At 33.7% G+C, this 14,478-nt stretch overlaps 1 protein-coding gene across 4 annotated transcripts; it reads left to right on the top strand.

The window, feature by feature from the left end:
• The first annotated feature begins 6,930 nt into the window (after positions 1 to 6,930).
• On the top strand, positions 6,931 to 14,210 carry LOC140778393 (transcription factor GTE10-like). Of its 4 annotated transcripts, none has more exons than XM_073123108.1 (11): positions 6,931 to 7,067; positions 7,716 to 8,950; positions 9,073 to 9,121; positions 9,201 to 9,353; positions 11,815 to 11,885; positions 12,302 to 12,371; positions 12,492 to 12,572; positions 12,673 to 12,785; positions 12,881 to 12,947; positions 13,032 to 13,162; positions 13,248 to 14,210. In XM_073123108.1, the coding sequence occupies exons 2-11, from the start codon at positions 7,733 to 7,735 to the stop codon at positions 13,509 to 13,511; spliced, it is 2,217 nt and encodes a 738-aa protein (XP_072979209.1). In that variant the 5' UTR covers positions 6,931 to 7,067; positions 7,716 to 7,732; the 3' UTR covers positions 13,512 to 14,210. The 4 variants fall into 4 exon arrangements, with proteins under 4 accessions (XP_072979209.1, XP_072979201.1, XP_072979191.1 ...); XM_073123100.1 differs by having other exon boundaries at positions 7,679 to 8,950; XM_073123090.1 differs by having other exon boundaries at positions 6,931 to 7,117.
• Positions 14,211 to 14,478: the final 268 nt, after the last annotated feature.

The following is a 14,478-nucleotide window of genomic DNA, read 5'->3' as shown; positions in this document are numbered from 1 at the left end:
TAATTTGAAGGAAAAAAAAAAGGATAATTGTTAATTGCTCGATGATAAATCTTTGAGAAAAAATGACTACATAAGTTTTAACGAGAATGTATGAAAAACTTTCTGTTTAAACAATATTTTCTTGATGAAGAAATTGTTTAACATGGGAATGTCCGAAAGGGATAGTTTAGCAGAATATTTAAACAAGTTCGTTACTATCATAAATCAATTGGAATTAGTTTATATCAAGTTTGGTGATTAAGTTATCACTCAGTTAATTTTATCTGGTCTACCGAATAGTTAAAAAAAGTCCGATTATAAGCACCTTGAATCTAAAAGGAAAAGCATCTTGTCAACGGAAGCATCTAGAAATACTTCAGGCATTGAAAGCATATAAAATGTCTCAAGAAAAATAACAAAAATAGAAGATAGTCAAAATCAAATAATAACAGTTCAAAAGCTTCATGAGAGTGTTGGAACTACGGCAAAAAATGGTGTATTAAAAGTAACTATATGACACAAAAAAAGTCAAAAATAACACTTAGGAGAAGGGTTCAACAAACATCTCTAAATGAATCTTCATATGATAATAATGCTCTTGTATTTTTTTTTATGATAATCAAAGTGAATATTAGATATTAGATTTAGTCACACTTTTTTATATATGTTATGTCAAGTATAAATTTGCTTTCTAATTATATGTAAGAAAAATTGAAAATATGTATATTAGTGATATTAACAATCACCGAAAAAGAAATACGCAAGTCAAAATAGCAAATCGATTAGAGCTCAACTTAAAAAATATAAAATATATGACTAAATTGATTAGAAATTTGGTTTCTCTCAATTAGTTGACAGACTTACGATATATTAATATATTCACAAATGACTCATGATAGATCATAAAATTATATGATTATAATCTGAGACAAACTGATGAGACTTTACATGGTATAAAATAACAATGCAACAGTAATTTTTGTATCTAAAATTGACACTATGATATGACATTGAAGACTTGAGCATATGAATGAGAAAGAAATGAAAATAGTGATATCAAAAGAGAAACTAGATGGTCTTAATTCAATGGATCCATGATTTTTATGAAGATTGTAATTTTGTTAAATATTATTTCAAAAGACACTATATGAAAAACGAAACCTTAAGACTAATAAAGACTAGAACAAGTCAGAATCTAATTGATATATATTGTCACTATAGAGAAGCAAAAACCCAACTTAGTTTTTATTGATCTTCTAGGTTGAAGATGGTGTTGAGACTCTATTGGCGGTCGAGTGAAGGTACATGTTGATGACCCACTTTTAGAAGTCATTTGAAAAGTTAGATTAATCTCTAAGTAAAATTGTTAAGATGTGGAGATGAATTGAACTTTTCTTATTAGGCATTCAATAGGAAGTTCGATACTCAATAATTTTGGATAATTTTACTGTTCAAGACTTTTAAATAGGGCGTTTGGACACTCAAATGGAGTTTTTAGAGAATAAGTATTTTACAGACTTTCAAACAGACTTCAAATATGACTTCTAGAAAGTTACTATCATGAAAGCGTTCAAATGTATCCTAGGATATTCAAATGCATTTATTAATTATTCATAACAAATTATTTTGGGTTTTCTTCAAAAACTATGTAAGTTTGCATGAGTAATATAACATCGTGAAATATTTTGAGAGATTCATTGACGAACTGAAAATTGAAGAAAAACTTAAAATTTTTTAGCTTTAGATTGAGATAAATTTCTTCTTTTTAGTCTTTTTTAATTTTCACATAGTAAAATCGGTGTAATCTTTATAGATGTTGATCTAGTTAGATGAACCACATAAAAAAATATATTTTTCTTTGCTTTTAATTATTTTTTTCTTCTTGCTTTCCATGATTTTCAATTCCTAAAAAAAGTTAAGTTAGGATTGAGAGTGGGAAAGATAGGAAAAAAAAATTAAAAGTAAATATCAAGATATCGAGTTTGATGATGTAACAACCAAGAGTAAATTAGAATAAAATAATAATATTAGATATTATAATGTACAGATGGTAGTAATATTAATAGTAGCCTAGGTATTAAAAATAAATAAAATAATAATTTAATACAGCTAATAATAGAAATATAAATAAATGAATACAATAATGATAAAAGTAATATAAAATAATATATAGTATCAATGAAATAGCTTTATGTTTTTCAATTATTAATAATATTTTTTAAATTTTTGGTTGGTTTATTATATTTTTGTTTCATTTATACCTATTATTCTTATATTATTATTATTATTATTATTATTATTATTATTATTATTATTATTTATTTTTCTTCACTCTTCTCTTTTCTCTCATCAATCTTAAGCTAAAATCAACTTTTACTATTTTTTCTTATTATTTATTTACTCTCATCTCTATCTCTGCTCCTCTCTCCCTTCATTCCAAATTGACTTCATCTGACTCATCTCTTACTCATTAAAAGTTGTATTCTTTTTCTTATTGTCCTTTTATATCCTTATCTACCTATCTAAGCTCGCCATCTTTAATTTTATTCACTTCCTTCTTTATATATCATCTCTCCTATCAGCCACTATCGCCAATGGCACATTCTTTAGCCTATGACCATCTCAATTTCCATTCTATAAAAATATATTCTTACATGGTAATCAAGCCCCTCAATTAAAATATTTTTTTGCTTAATTTCTTATTTTTTTATTTTAACCCTCATTTATGAGCTTGTTATATTTTAGCATATGATTTCATATACAATCAATCCCGTTTAAAATGTTAATATTGTGAGTGTTTCCTTTAATTGCCAAATTTTATACATTTCACATTATTAAATATGATCTCTCAACTCTAACAAATATATATATATATATATAGGTTGATCGAAATTCTCCAAATCTCCATAATTAATATAATTCTAAGATATCAATTAAAAGTTATAAGCATATAAGCTTATTTATTCATCTTCTAACAAAATATTGGCATGAGCCTGCCTTTTTTAGTTGAGTAAAGTTGTTGGAACCCACTAATTCCCTGTTGAAAATCATGTAATTTTATTGATTAGTTAAAATACGCTTTTATATGAAACAGTTGTTACTAATAGAATCATTGTGTTTTATTACTAAGCTTGTTGCACCATAGTTAAATGATAAAAACAAAAGAGAATGGGAGAAATTTTTTAGAAATCATGCTTAGTCTATAAGCAAGCTTCTTGAAGAACTCACGGGAGCTCTATATTTAATTATGAGGATGTATTCCCTAAACTTAAATAGTGCTTCCTTTGTTGCTCTCTCTATACAAAAAATAAAATAGTTGGACACAGATTTTATTAAGTTTTGAGTGGCTGAAGTGTTTGTTAAAGTAAGAGAAGGTGGTCAAGTCAGCTGCCTTTGCAAATTTGGGGTTAGTTGCTGAGTGCAAAACATTACTTAGCTCTTTTGTAAACAGTCGGTTAGTGCATGTTAGAAAAGAGAGCAACCGGGCAGCTGACTAAGCAACCTAACGTGGGAAAAGTGGGTTGCCTACGAACTTCATCCCGTTCGGGTTTTGTGTGCTACTTTTATCCAATGCCTCACTTCTATGGGGTTGTGCATAATTGAATCAAGCTTTTTATTTAAACAATAAAAGAACGTGACCAAATTATAACAGATATAATAAAGGAATATTATAATGAGTTAGTCAGAAGAAATCTCTTACAACTAAATCATTAATATATTGATAGAAGTAGATACAGAATGCACATTTTTTTACGGTCTCTTACTTAGTATGCGTCAAAAAAAAAAGTTTTATAAAAGTCCACATATGTTAAATCTCATTACTCTATAAGATTTGTCGTTTGACAAGTACAAAGAAAAAGACTGTTACAATCCTATTACATCTAAATATATATATATTTACTTGATGATTTGTTGTAGTTTATAAGGCTTGTTAAAGTTGTTATCCTTCAATTTCTAAGATTTGCATATCTTTATGTGTTGCATCTTATTGTGACTATTATTATGAGCATTCTAGATTCTTTTTGAGATTTAATACACTTATATTTGTTAAATTTTAATCATATTAACATATCCAACCTATCAAATTCATTCGGTTGTCAAATAATTTTATAGACCTTGAATATGATTAATTATTGATTAATTATAAATATTTGTATACCCTTCAAAGGGGTTTTACTCATTTATGTAATCTAAGACTTATTAACATCAGAGTTAAGCCTCTAAATAATGTGCCAAAAGAGATGAGATTATAATTATCCGATGACTTAAAATATTTATAGCCAGCAATAGATATGTGAGTGATGAAAATACAAGACAATTGAGATTTGCAAGAGCTAGAATTTCTCAACCAGCTAAAATGGCTGAGGAAGAAAGTATAACATATGGGTTTTAGTGCTAAAAATAAAGTGTCAAACTTTAAAAAATATAATTAGAGTATAATTTATAAATTGCCTGAGTTGATCAACAGTAATATTGTGAGGAGACTAACAAGATTAAGAAAATCTTTGAAATTATCACATCCTCATTCTTATTATATATATATAATATTAAAAAAAAATTAGTCACAAATATCTCACATACATTATATTTTTTCTTTCTAGCCTATCAACATTGATAATTATTTGTTGCATATTATACTCGCAGTTTTCACTACTATGCTAATTATCATATTTTTAGATATCTTAAAATTAAAATGGCATTAGTAGTAATAATAATTATCCTAAAATTTCTTAGTAGTGGAAATAAGGATATGCTTAGCTATAGCAACAATCTTTACCAAACTTAAATTTATCTTATTTGAAAAGAAAAACTTAGTTAAAAAGAGTGGCCCTTGGATGAAGGAATAAGGAGAGAGTTGCTTCCATCGGAAGAAAGATTACATCATCTTCTTTATTATTACTATCTCATCTAGTACAATTGACTCTTTTAGACTATCCAAAGCTAAGAGCTCTTCAAGAATGATTAAAGAAGATAATAATCTATTCTATAAGTATACATATAGGACATATAAATATAAAAATACATATGACTATTATATGATATTATATATCTTAGTAGAATTGATACTTTATCTACTTATAAATTTTATATATATATATATATATATATATATATATATATATATATATATATATATATAAAAAGAAAGAGGTACACAAGTAAGATAAAATTATTTTAACTAAATTTAATTAACTACCTAAATAAATAATTAAATAAGAATATTTTTATGCTTTTCCTCTCATTAAAATATTATAGTAGGGACATGAATCATTTGAATCCATTAGAACAGTAATTTTTTACTATTACATACTAAATATTTTTATGTGGATAGAAAAACAGTTGACACTAGAAATTAGAAAAGTCGTACAAAGTGTTCATATGATCAATTTAAAACAAAATACATGATGGTCTATATCTCGGGTTGTAAAAAATTACTAAAGCTGAATTACTAGGAAGTAGTGATTTACTACCAAATCAATTATCATTTCTTCTTTTTCGAAATTTTATCATTTCACATATTGATTTCTATGTTTATTACCACTTGCATATGTTTTATCACTATTCTAATAGTAATCTCATAATTTCTATTAAATTATACAAAAATATAACTCAAGATCGTCTTTGAAAAATTGATAACAAAACTAATATTGTTTGTCTTTGTTTGAATGAAAATATAAAACTCGAATTAAAAGTAGTACAATGATATAGTGTAAATAATAATATTTACACAATATGAGATGCGAATTGAGAAATCCTAATAATTTTTTTACGAATGATTTGTCAACTAAAGCTGAAAGTAAATTGTTGTGAGTTTTATTTTCCACGTTTTATTGGGGAGAAGAAACTATTTCCTTTTAGAAATTCTCTACAATCATGTCAGATAGTATCATTTATAGAATTACAACTAGTGTAGTACATTTATGTTGGATAAAATAGGAAGACCCAACGTATAATTGTTGACTCTAAATATTTTAGTTCGATTCTTTTTCAATAAATATCTTTCCAATATAGTTTTATTATAAATATCGTTTTAAAGTTTGCATACTTGTAAATTAAAAATACATTATACATTTATTATATGAAATAATTTATGTCATTCCGTAGCAATTAGTATCATGAATTATTTAAACATAAACACCTACACACAAAGAATTCATATCTCATCTTAAATTAGAGCACATTTGATAAATAGAGCCTAAAATTGTTCTTCTATCTTACTACTTGAATTCATATTAGGTATATAGGTCATTAAAAAATACTTAAATCTATCATTATATATATCTAAATAATTTAAAAATACTACAAAATAGTGAAATAGAAACAAATTTGAGCATGCTTTAATTCCTTTATCAATATGCTATACATATAATAAATGTCCTAATATCTCACCATTTAGTGCTCCGGACCCAACCCACATAGCCCAATGGGCCTGGCCCAAACACGTATGTAATTATGTAAACAAATAAACCTACGTGATCCAAAGTAGGAAACTTTCCATGCTAGGGTAGAGGGAGCTTCCATACCGTCACCGACTCGTTATTCGCACTGGCGGTGACCGTAATCAGTAGTGCACAGCACGATCCCGGATCTCGTGAAATTGCCACCGAATTACAATTCCATCACGTGCGCGCGTAATTTGGCTTCCTTCGCCACGTGCCGTTTTCCCGAATGCCCCGCGTCATCGTCGCACAGATTTTCTACAACGGCACTCGCATCCTCAGACTTATCCGAAGTCAAACAAAACTCTCTCTCGCTTTCACAATGCTCCGCCGTTCGGGTCCGAACACCGGATCTCGCGGATCCGACGCGGAAACACATCTCGATCCGGAACTACAGCCGTCCGATCAATCCTTTCGGACGGTGTAGATTCGTCCAGCACCGACCATTGGGTCGGCTGGAGATTATAAATAGCGGGACAGGGGTTGGATCGCTTCCATCTGCTAGTGGCTTCGGCTTTTGGGGGAAATTTCGTATCAATATCTCATTACGGCCGAGGAGGAGGAGGAGAGATAGAGAGAGAGAGACAGAGAGGAGGAGGAGCGAAGAAGGGAGGAAAGAGGAAGAAGAAGAGGGATTCGATTTTTAGGGTTAGTATTCTTTAAGCGAGGAAGCTGCTCTACTCGGGCTCCAGGCTCAGGTTTCTTATTAGATTTTCTTTTAGGATTTTTGGATTTTTTTTTCTTAATCCTTAGAGGAATTCTTTGCATCTACTCGCGCGCTTAATTTGGAGATTTCGGAGATTGGACATGGCTGTTCTCTAGCAATTCTAGGGTTTTTATTGGTTTGCGGGGTTAGGATTTGGTGTGCGGGAGGAAGATTTAGGGTTAGGGTTTTATGTTATTTGATTCGAGGGAGGTTATAGGAGACTAAGGTTTTGAGCTTCTGATTTAGGGATTTTTCAAGGTTTATTAATTCGAAGTTGGGTTGGTTTTTTTTTTTTACCTGCTCTGGGAATGAGAGTTTCATTGGATATAGGTCTTTAGGTTTTAATAATTAGTTTCATGATATCCCCTTTGTGGATATCAAATTCTCGATTTTGATGCTAATCTCACTCCCAAATAGTTGACAGATAGATCCTTAAATGAAAGGGGTTTGAAAGGCGACTCATTCGGATAATTTGAATTTGAAAACACAAAAGCAAGTTAATTTAGGTTTTAATACAATAGTATAGTGATTAAATGCATTTGGATGCTGCCAGGGAAATTGAGTGACGGTACCCTGGTTGACATGTACAGATTTCTTGGACAGCCTAATGGCACCGACGGTTCTCTATGAGTACACGAAAGAGAAGCAGCTGAAGAGAAATTCTGAGGAACTGTCGATCATGATGATGGGGAAATCGCAGGTCTCAAAAGGATTCTCATCTGGATTTGTGCCTGAGTATCGGCATGCCTTGGAGACAACTGGTGAGTCTGAGGGGTTTGGTAGCCAGGGGCATGTTGACTCGGAAGACTCTTCCGCGCCAAAGAGGAAATGCATAAGTTTAAATGGTGATGGTTTCAATGTCCCAATGCAAGTGTTTTCTATATCAAAGATGTCTAGTTCAGAAAGGAAAGCGTTGGAAATGAAGTTGAGGTTAGAACTTGAGCAGATTCAGGGTTTTCAGGATAAATTACTCACACGAAATGTAAGTGCTCTTAGTGGTGTTGCTCTGTCGTCGTCAGCCAATGGTCATGGGAAGAAACAGGGTGCTGGAGGACAGAATGTTTCCCAGGTGAAACGAGGTGTTAAAGGACGGTTTGAGTCTGTGAAAGGCGCTCCACCTCCAGCTACTGTTAGTAATTCAGATGCAATGCTAATGAAAGAATGCGAGAATCTTCTTAAGCGACTGATGTCGCACAAGTATGGTTGGGTCTTTAATAGTCCTGTTGATGTGGTGAAGTTGAACATTCCAGATTATTACACCATTATTAAGCATCCGATGGATTTTGGAACCATCAAGACTAAAGTTGCTTCGGGTGACTATACTACTCCGTGGGGTTTTGTTGCAGATGTGAGGCTCACCTTTACAAATGCGATGACTTATAACCCACCAACTAATGATGTCCATATCATGGCAGATACCTTGAGCAAATTTTTTGAAACAAGATGGAAACCCATAGAGAAGAAGTTGGCTGCAGCTGATGCACGCATTAAAAAAGACACTGAGTCTGTCAAAACTGAACCACAATTGAAGAAGAGGAAGACCCCTTCTGCAGACCATAATGTTGTTGCGACAGAGAAGTTGAAACCAAGGATGACAGCCGAGGAGAAGCAAAATTTGGGTACACGTTTGATATCTCTGATTGCGGAACTCCCAGTTAACATTATTGATTTCTTGAGGCGGCACAGCGACAATGCAAATCAGAATGATGAGGAGGAAATAGAGGTTGAAATTGATTCGCTTGGCGATGATACACTATTTGAGTTGCAGAAGCTTTTGGATAACTATTTGCTAGAGAAGCAGCAGGGTCAGCAGGCCAAACCGGAGGTTTGTGAAATCAAGGCTGTCCTATCTTTTATGATTAAAACAACAGTATCCTATGTCATTGGTGAAATTGTGATATTCAATTATGTACCACCAGATGTCTTCTCTTACACATTTCTGTGCAGGTTTTGAATGTATCTGGCCTTAGCAATACATCAATGCATCCTTGCAAAGGTATGCAATCTGTACATTTCTACTTTTTCCAATGATATATCTGGATATGGAATGGGAAAGTCATATATTGTTTATGCAGGTGATCCTGTTGAAGAGGATATTGATATCTGTGGCAATGATCCTCCTATCTCAAGCTATCCTGCTATTTCTATAGAGAAGGATGCACAACTAAGAAGCAGTAAATGCAGCAGTTCTAGCAGTTCTAGCAGTGATTCTGGATCCTCTTCTAGTGGTTCGTTTGTCTATATGCTTCTTTCTTTCTTTTCTTTGTTGTACATCATTTATTGCCTTGCTTGGAATTCTCCTAATACTCCTTTTTTTTTTCATGTGCTTCCCTATACATCTTGGTTTTAAATATAATGGTCAGTTGTACTAAACGAATTTATATTGATGGTTATAATGTTTATAGTGTACATCTTAAATTTTAGGCAGCTCCTGAGTTAGCATTTTTCCAGTGGAAACATTGTCTTTACTGGGATTTTTGTCATCTTAGATGTTTTTGTGGGGTAGCATATTTTGCATCATTTCATTCTATGTACAACATTTTTTTATGACTAATCTTGCTTGTATATTGAGTATGTTTATAATATTTACTTCTGTTTTTTTTTAACTGCTAGAGGATGTATAGTTCTATTTCAGAGAATGCATATGTATGTATATGTATAAACCCTCTATTTAGATAAAGTCTAATTGTATACAACCGTTTGAGCAAAATGTGGCAAAAAGAAGGAAAATCCATGGACTGACCCATTGTCTCCACCCCGTAGGAACTACGAGGTCACCCCAAGGACGCCTTCAGCATTTTGATACTTCTATCTTGCTCTGTTGAATGTTCTAAAAAGCGCATATTGTGTACATAGCGGCCAAGGGGTTTCCTCACACCTGACATGAGCTCGAGACGGGTCTCAAAGATATATTAGCATTTTTACCTTTCTTAAACTACTCATCTTATGTCCAATCCACATTATCCAATAAAATACACATCAGAACTATTCACCTCGTGATATATCATATAAAATTCATGTATGTGAGCAAGAGTCTATGCAATTAACCTCTTCAGTATTTTAAATCATTTCATCCTATGTACAGATTTTTTTATCACTAATCTTATACTAAGTATGGTTGCAGTATTCATATTTCTTGCTCTATGTAAAGATCGTGTTTACTGCCAGAGGATGTATAGTTCAATTGCAAAAGAAAATTTTGAAACCTGTCTTCCTCTATTTAGTGTTTTAAAAAGCGTGTAGTGGACATATAGCACCCAAGAGGTTTCATGGCATCCAACATGGTGGGTGACATGAGCTCGAGGCGGGTCTAAAAATATATTAGCAATTTACCTGTCCTAAATTACTCTTCTTATGCAATCCAATAAGATAGGCGTAAGAACTATTCAGCTAGGGATGTATCATATAAAATTCTTATATGTCAGCAAGTCTATTTAATTTGACCTCTTCATTCATCCATCAAAAGTTGGTGTTCTGCTACTCATTTACTATTGCAGATCAGTAAAAGAGAAAATGAGGATTCTTCAATTGAGACTTTGCATTTAAATGCGACTATTTAAGAATTTTCCGTATATACTACTTAATACAGAGTCGATCTTTCGATCTTTTACAGCCCTGACTATAACGCTTTCTTGCAGTCATCTGTAGTACTCACTGCAGGAAATTCCTGCAATAAGGGCTGCAGATGATTGCATTCTGCTGCGAACGAGGAAAATGGCTGCTGGAAATCTCTGCTGCTAGGCTACAGAGGAAGTACCCAATTGTAGGGTATTTCTGTACTGGGCTGCAGAGATACACACAGCCAAGTTAAAATGCACAAGAGCAAGAACTAGAACCTTGTGGGTTGTGCAATGGAGGCATAAATTGAAAAATAAAATAAAATAAGGAAATAGAAGAAAGGCCAGAAAAGAAAAGGAAAACAAAGAGGAAACTCAAGAGAATGTTGGAGCAGGCAGTGAGTGTAGCAAGGCTGGCAAGTGCATGTGGCAGCAACAGTGCCTTCCCCTCTCTTCCTTCTCTCTCCCTCTATCTTTTCTGCTGTCTTTTGTTTCACTCAAACCTAGGGCTTCTGAGATTGATTGAGGCCTTTTAGGCCTAGTGAACTAACTGGGCCTATCTTAAAGGATAAGTTAATATGCTTGTGAGTTCTGCAGTTGACCTACTGCCCACGTTAATCCCATACGCTTTTTGCTTTGGCAGATGGGTGCCTGAATACCATGGCAGCCACCTGACCAATTTTAGAAGTTAGATCACTTTTCTTTTTCTTTTTTTTTTATTACTCAGGAAGTTAGGAGTTTAGAGTTAGATTTCTGCATTCACTCTAACTATTTTTTTCGGCCAATCTGCTTGATTGGCTTGAAACTGGATAGTATAAGATTAGCGCTTACAGATTTGGAGACTCCTGCTTCTTACTCTAGCTAATAAATTATTCCGAATCTGCTTGCTAGTAAAGATATCAGATTGACATATCTGGTTTGAATCACTTTCTGAATGTAATGGAAGAGCCTAACTAATGTATTGGCATGAAAGTGAATTGCAACATGATTCAAGCCAAATGTATTTTAGAATAAGATTAAATGTTCATTTATATTTTTTGGAGAGTTCTGGCTTCTCTGTGAGGATGTGAACTCTTTTTATTTTAAATTGTTGTATTCTGGTAAATGATTTTGAATTTTGTTCCTACTGCAGATTCGGACTCTGGTAGTTCCTCTGGAAGTGAATCACATGAGAGAGTTGCTAACCCTACAAAAAGTCCAAAGGTACATCCCCCCCCCACCACACACACATCTCCCTCTTTTTTTGGGTGCGTTTTTATGTATATCCGTAGACTACATGAATACACACGTACATATTAAACTCATTTTCCTGTCAAATAAACCTAATTTGCATAAATATACTCCTACAAGCATAAAAAATTCACATAAGTACCATCCCGATGCCTCACAGTTCTTTTCTATGACCTAGGAATATTTAAATCACGCTGACTGCAAACTCTACATGTCTGCTGGCAATCTTTTCAAATATGTTAGTTTTTAATTTTGCTGGAATTTTAATTTGAACGTACTTACATGCATACATGCATGCATACTTTCATATGTCAGACTCTTCTCCTTTCAAGTAAGCTTGCCTACACTTCTTTTTTTTTCTTATACTAAATTGCCAATCTTCCTTTCAGGAAGATGCAAGACTTGAGGTAGCTTTTGACCCAGAAAAGAGTGATGCTATTCGTTCAGTTGATATAAACGGTAAGTTTGTTACTTGAGTTAATCTTAGTTTTTGTATCTTTTAGAAGGAAGCTTGTTAGAATCTAGATATTCGTTTGCTCTACATTTTTATGGTATAAACTTGCTTATGGCAATATACAGGAACTGTTAGTGGGTCGCATCATCCCGAACAAGATTCTGACTCTATACGTCCATCTGATGGGGCTAATGAACATGTAGAGGGTAAGCATGAATTTCTGAGAAGAAATATATGAGACCCCAAGGGTCTTAAGCATTTAGTTTGCACGGATAAGCTTATCCTTTCCCTATTAAAAAAATATAGGGGAGAATGCTAAATCTGAGAGGCAGGTCTCCCCAGACAAGCTCTACCGAGCAGCACTACTTAGGAGTCGTTTTGCTGATACAATTGTTAAAGCTCGAGAAAAGACACTTCAGGTTGGTTGCATAGATTTCTATTTGTTTTCTAGTAATTCCTCTATGTTCAGTTAGTTGTACTGCTCTTGACTTGGCAAAATCTTTGATGAGAGCAGGGTGAAAAAGGCGATCCTGAAAAACTGCGGCTTGAGCGGGAGGAACTTGAAAGGCAGCAGAGGGAAGGTATATAGTGCACAATGCCTACTTCAGTTATAGGAGATCATTTGTTGGTGCTGCTAAGTGCTTATCATTTAAATTTGAAAACAGAGAAGGCACGGATATTAGCTGAAGCTAAAGCTGCCGAGGATGCCCGCAAGCGAGCTGAAGCAGAAGCTGCAGCTGAAGCTAAGAAAAAACGAGAAATTGAAAGGGAAGCAGCACGGCAGGCCTTGCTGAAGGCAAGTACCTATGCTTTCTTTTGCGGGTGATAAATATTGATTTTTATTCTTGTTGTTGGGTTTTTAATATTTCCACTGAATGCAGATAGAAAAGACTGTGGAGATGAATGACTGTCTAATTCTTAAGGATCTAGAAATGCTTAGAACTGTTCCTCCTGAGCATATGCTGATCTCTGTTGATGAGACAAGCCCAGAGCACTCTCAGGATGGTATGGCAGGTTTCAGGCTTGGTGGTAGTAACCCTTTAGAGCAACTTGGTCTGTATATGAAAGTAGATGATGAAGAAGAGGAAGAAGGTGAGCCAAGCAGTGATCCTGTTAATGATGCAGAGGAGGGTGAAATTGATTGAGATTTTTTTTGTCCATCTGTACCGTCCCTGCTCTTGAATTACTCAGATGACTTGGTTCTGACTTCTGAGGTCCTTGAAAGTTGAAAATGTACATGGGGAGATTGAGGATTGTTTGCCAGCTTGTTGCTTTCAATAGAATATATCTTTTTGGACCAACCAGATCAAGACTGTTGCTGGATAATGTGAGGTCTGAGAGCTGTCCAAATTTTTGCTTCAGACATTTCTAAGCAGTCCTTGTTTTTGGATTTGCTGGGAATTTATTTATGAGCTCAGCAAATGATGGAGAGGCCTGCCTATGTATCATGTTGCAACTGATGGACACAGTTGCTAGTTCATGGCATTGGATTCTCTATCTTTGGACATTTGGCATGGTTTGGGAACATTGCAGTTACTTGTTCCTTTGCCTCGGATCAGTCGTGTGATTGCACGGCAGACAGCGGGGGCAGGTTTAGATTGCTGTTTATAATTAGAGAAAAGGTAATCCTGACTTGAAACGGTGGGGAGAGAGCATCATTTTCCAAGGAGTGCCTCACTGTTTCTTTGTTCATTTTCTATACTTAAAAATAGGCTATAAAGCCTCCTGTTCTTTCTAAATTTTTGCCATTGGTAGTTTGTACTAAATGAGCTTTGTATACTTCCGGTACCAGAAATAGGGAAAGCTTAGTATTGAAGCCAGAACAAGGGCCTGCGTTTGTTCAATGGTGTCAATTTTGGAACATTAGAATCAAATATTGTTAGTTGAAATTCTTCGTAAGCATAGCATGTTTATTTTTTCGCATTACACCGCAGACATTTCTTTGTCATGTATGTCATCTCAAAACTAGTGCATATGCCCGAAAATATATTGCTTATTTGTCTCGCTGTTTTAGATGGGATGACACTTTTAACTGATGCGTGGACTATGCAACGCTTGTCAACTTATTGTGGTTGCATATATGTGTATGTATGTTCTTTTGTGATATTGTTG

The sequence above is a fragment of the Typha angustifolia genome, chromosome 3 (assembly GCF_048772165.1).
Source record: "Typha angustifolia cultivar Huaian chromosome 3, ASM4877216v1, whole genome shotgun sequence".
NCBI classification, from domain to species: domain Eukaryota; kingdom Viridiplantae; phylum Streptophyta; class Magnoliopsida; order Poales; family Typhaceae; genus Typha; species Typha angustifolia.
This window is presented reverse-complemented; position numbering and strand designations above follow the sequence as displayed.